We start from the raw sequence: 5,189 nt of genomic DNA on the forward strand, positions 1-5,189 counted from the left end.
GTGATGTTGAACTATGCATTATAGATATTCACATGTATGGGATTACAAAAGCCAGTGGGTGGAGGCAAGAAAAGGCGAGGTGCTGTTAAAGTCTGAGGGCAAAATACAAGATTAACCCCCTCTGTTGTACCCTCGTAATATCTCTCGAGATAGGATTTTGGAATACGATGGGGGAAATACTGTGAAATCCTTGGGGTTGTCCTAATGAATCAAAAAAACTGTTGGGGGGGAATTTTTATAGTCTCGCACAGCGGTTAGGGCTTCCGGATTTTTGATGAGATTTTCTCATTTTGCAATTTTACATTTACTGTTTATTTCTTTTATCGTCGATGGGAATATTCTAACAACTTCCGCGGTTATTTGGGTCATGCGTCAACTGGAAGTTATTTCAAGGCGTTATTTGTATGAATCTTAACTATCCAATCGTATCCAGGCTTTTTTTTACCAGTTGAATATCCCTTGAAGAGTCGCATATTCTGGATTGTCTTTGAATAATTGTCTCGGTGTGTTGGATATTTTGTAAATATTTCGTATATTCTAGGAAATATTATACATTATTGGTTTATGTCACGTAATGTTCATGTGGTGATTCTTCTTACGATTAATAAACATTCAACACACAACATTAAACCACCAATCGCAGACTTGGATTTCCTGATTGAATAATGTGCCATTGGGGCAGACCATGGGCACTCCAGTTTCGCCTCCATAACACACGTAGAATATCTGAAATATTTTAAAAATACGATAGATCGCGTCTTCTTCCGGTGCGAAATGCTTTTCAGATCCTGATTTTCGAAATCCATTTTTAAAAAATTGAGTGGAATTGTAAAATTTGAATTACTGTCATATTTTCCAAGAAATTCCAAAAAAGTTTTATCAATTTGTCTCTTGGTGGCATCATATAAAATATAAATAATTCACAAAAAAAATTGAATCAAATTGTAAAATTTGAGTTACTGTTATATTCTCCAGGAAGTTTCAAAAAAGTTTTATCAATTTATCTCGTGGTCGCTTCATATAAAATATAAATAATTGCTGATCATTACCTGACAACGCGACGCTCGATCCGCGAGATAAAAATGTTTTTCTGAGTCCTTCGGACATGGGAACCTGCCCACGACATTTTGGAGATGGTGGTGGGTGTGTTCCTGGTGCACTGGGTAGTCACGACCGGCAACCCCCGGTACTGCGCCGACTTTCACACCGGAATCTATTAGTCATTGAAAGTGAGTAAGTGCAGGGGAGCCTGGCATAAAATGGACACCCAATAAATTTCAAAAGACTCATTTTTATTTTGCAATGGAAAATTTTCTCCAACTCTCTCAGACCAAAATAAACTGAATGATAAATTGACGAATCAGTAGATGAGTTGGACATAAAAAATTACCACTCAAAAAATATTAGGGAGAAATTATCCCTAATTGTTCTTCCGAAATTTAACTTGTTAAAAACTTCGTTATGAAACAAATCTGTAAACAATTAAATGAATTGAGTGAAGCAGTGAAATTTTTTTGTCATTAGAGAAAAAATTGAAGTGTTCATTTTGATTTCTTTTTTTGTTTATTGTAGAACTATTTAGACGCTGTATGATGCCAACGAATTGTGACAATGTCGATGTACGATTAGCGACATTATTTAACGTTGGTGTCCATTTTACCCCACCCATCCCTAATTGTAGCAAGCGTTCTAGATTAATGCAGCGGGTGGTGCCCACATTCACATGTGGCTCATCAGTTCATTCGATTGTTGATCGAATGACCCGCAGACTCATCCGTCATGATTCGTCTTTATTCCGTCCCTTTGTTCGGTACCAACATTTTCCCTCGACTTGAATGAAAATATCACCGTGTGATCGAGTTTCACTCGTTCACACGATAGTTCACTCTATTCCGGAGTTAATGATATTGATCAATTCAATGAATTCTCTTGGTGTCGGCTAATTAGATCGATTCAATGAAATTAGATTCTTCGCATCGATCACGTGCGATTCGAAGAAAAAAATCGAGTAAAAACTAGATTTTACTCAAATTGTTCAATGGAAATTCGATGGAAATTCACGATAATCGAGTCAATTTATTTTTAATTCATCAATTGTTGAAAATTTTTTGCAATTCTGTACAGCACGTTCATGTCTCGATAAAACGTCCCTTAGGGTGAGCTTTTTCGTTGCTGCGTTTTTTATGTTTAACCAAAATATTATTCACAACCCGAAAATCTGTGATATAAACATTTGATTGAAGTAAAAATTTGAGTTCAGAGGAAAATCACATACCGCCCCGAACACGTCATAGATCCTAAAGCCCCAGATGAATTAAAAAACTATATGTTCGTTATTCAATGTAACGACGAATTACTCACGACGAATTGTCACGATTTACAAAATGTATAAGAGGATAATAAGTCTTCATCATGAAAAGTACTTTTTTTCTCATCAATGAAACTGATGAAACCGACCGTATATCAATATCACCCCAAGATCTTCCATTTCTTCACCACAGAAACATAATCCACACAGAGGAAAGTGATTGGAACTAATATCTAGATTGAATTAGCATAAACCATTACCGTAAGAAGATATAATGGTCAAAGTACTGACCGCTAAACCTGAAGTGATTGGGCCGATTAACCGGCCGCCTCCAATTGTCCCTCGTGTTCCCCCAACTGTTTCTTCTCACGAGCGTTTCATCACTGTCAACCCTAGCCTGATATTTGCGGTTGCCCCTGGGTGCATTGCCTTTCCCAGAATTGGCTCTTATTACATTTGTCCTGGGTTTTATCCCTCCCGATCTGTCATCCACTCCATTAGCCCCAGAATAACTCCCACCACTATCATTTCCACGATTGACACCGTTCAATCTCGTAAGATTTTTGTTTCTAATAACTGATCGAAGAGAATTGGAGGACTTGGTTTCACTACTCGGATCGGATATAACGAAGGATCGTCCAGCTGTGATAGCATTTCCCTTGCGAAATCCCCTCGATGAATTGGATTTCGTAATCTCATAAATTCTCAATGTCTTTATCGTGGAATTATTATCAGATGAGGTCTCGAAGTCATTCGACAGTGTCGTGTCTTCATTGGCGAAGTCGTGGATAGATGATGAATAGAATTCAAATGGCGGTTGGAGAATTGACGATGGCAATGATGGCTCTGGGTCAATCGTATCCTCCTCGGACCCTTTTTCCACCTGGGAATCCCAGGGGGGTAACTCCCTCTCAAGACTCGATTTTTCTACTTGGCGCGCCTGAAAATCCCCATTTCCTGTCCACTGAACCTTAAATGCTCCCTCAATATCGCCACCATTCGATTGATGAGACTTCCAACTTCTTGGTCTCAATCTTTGCACGTCTATATGCACTATCGACTGCTCATCTGGGAATTCCCTTTCTGCTTGCGTCACATGAAGAAATCCTGTTGGAAAATTCAGTCCAGGTCAAACCATTCGCGGATATCTTGCTACAATGGTCTTGATGTTTTAAGCTAATGATATCGAATTTTCAGGACGAACTAATTCTTATTCAATTCAATAGTTAAATTTTTGAGAATTATCCCTGAATCCAAAAAATATCATCCAATCAATACACCCTAAACATTTTTTATATCTTTAACATTTGGGTGCTGGATTATTTATTATTGTGGAAGCATCAGTCAATTTTCTGAATATTCGAAAACCTTTTTTGAGATGAATCCATAGTACCAAAAGAGTTTAAAAAAAAACAACATGAAGATGTCTAACATAAAAGTTTCATCGATCCTTTAACATCACAATTATTTTTAATATTTCAAGTTGAATCAGAATTTCCATTTCTGCTCGATTCATCCCAAAATTTGCGAGGTTCTTATGATTTTATTATTCAAGCATCGAGAAAGATTCCATGAAAAATATTTCTAGAAATAATGTGAACCATTTGATCACTTCACAACTGCCTCGAATCTGCCTCTTGGAATGTGAATTTCATATTTGCATTGAAAACTCACCAAAGAACACGAGAAATCCCGGATTGACCCACATGTTGGGTCCCAAGGGTGGACTTATCTATGCGCTTGCCAATATTAAACTGATACTTGTCTGCAAAATCTATTCCGTTGGTCAAGAAGGGGGATAAACCTTAACTCTGCGTGTGGACACCTGAAAGTGGGGATTCAAGGCCCGTTGAAGATTCACCGTTCACTTCCTCCCAATTCAAATCTATCATCCGAATTTCCGTTTTTTTCTACAACATTTTCATATCAAATTTCAATTTCTAAAATAATTTTCTTTCTATTTCCAGTAACAGTCGCCATGTAATTCTCAAGTTTTTAATTGAATTGATGACATCATTCCTCCAAGATCTTATTAAACTAGAAAATTAACTAAATTTTTATTTTCCACGATAAACAATTATTAATATTTCAAAGACAGTTTAATAGTAAAATCCATTGCGAATATCAAATATTAAATTAAATTTTCGGGAAAAACTTGACGTCAATTTTTACTATTTTTATTGAATACCGAAGACGTCACCTGATTTTTCACCCAGAAAATGCAGATAAAATTCATGTGGATTTGTCGTTGTTAAAAATATTATGTTGTTTTACGCGAAATTGAAAAAGTCTAAAAAAACTCTAATATTGCAGGTGATGATATTCGATACTATCCGATGACTTATTACGTGTGTTTGCGGTGTTTTCCTCGAGCCTCTGAATCAAGTCATGATGAATTGCTCAATGTTCATAAAATAATAATGCAAATAGTAATAAATCTTTGTTGGAAAGCGAATCCTGTTTGACGAGACGTTGGGATAACATGCAGCGAGAGTAGGAGGATCCTACGTCATATCGAGTTCCGGGGATATTCGTGAGAGAGAAGAAGGACCTAAAATAGTGGTCATCTCTATCACTGGCGAAAAACGCAACAGCGGATGATGATATCAGACGGTTTCGCACAGTTACCTTCCAATAGAGAAAAAACCGGGCGTTCTTCTTCGAGTGTGAAGTACCTCCTCTGTATACGCATCGCTCGGTCATAACAACATCCGTAGTTTTCCCCTTTTCGTGATTGTGCATTTTTATCATCACGATAGAATCGGTTATCTATTGTTTGTATCTCCAAAGTAGCCACTTTTGTCTTGAATTTATCATCATCACTTCAAATTCGTTAACTGCACGAAGAGAAATTCTTTTCCAAATTTACCCTGACGCTTGG

General features: G+C 37.1%; 1 protein-coding gene across 2 annotated transcripts; it reads right to left on the reverse strand.

Moving 5' to 3' along the window:
- Positions 1 to 513: 513 nt before the first annotated feature.
- LOC105266190 (uncharacterized) lies at positions 514 to 4,625 on the reverse strand. 2 transcript variants are annotated; one of them, XM_011304181.1, is made up of 5 exons: positions 4,509 to 4,617; positions 3,983 to 4,133; positions 2,600 to 3,415; positions 1,050 to 1,213; positions 514 to 726 (listed from the first exon to the last, which is right to left on the reverse strand). In XM_011304181.1, the coding sequence occupies exons 2-5, from the start codon at positions 4,014 to 4,016 to the stop codon at positions 613 to 615; spliced, it is 1,128 nt and encodes a 375-aa protein (XP_011302483.1). In that variant the 5' UTR covers positions 4,017 to 4,133; positions 4,509 to 4,617; the 3' UTR covers positions 514 to 612. The 2 variants fall into 2 exon arrangements, with proteins under 2 accessions (XP_011302483.1, XP_011302569.1); XM_011304267.1 differs by lacking the exon at positions 514 to 726 and having other exon boundaries at positions 1,126 to 1,213; positions 2,569 to 3,415; positions 4,509 to 4,625.
- Positions 4,626 to 5,189: the final 564 nt, after the last annotated feature.

The sequence above is a fragment of the Fopius arisanus genome, unplaced genomic scaffold (assembly GCF_000806365.1).
Source record: "Fopius arisanus strain USDA-PBARC FA_bdor unplaced genomic scaffold, ASM80636v1 scaffold00001, whole genome shotgun sequence".
In the NCBI taxonomy this organism is placed as follows: Eukaryota; Metazoa; Arthropoda; class Insecta; order Hymenoptera; family Braconidae; genus Fopius; species Fopius arisanus.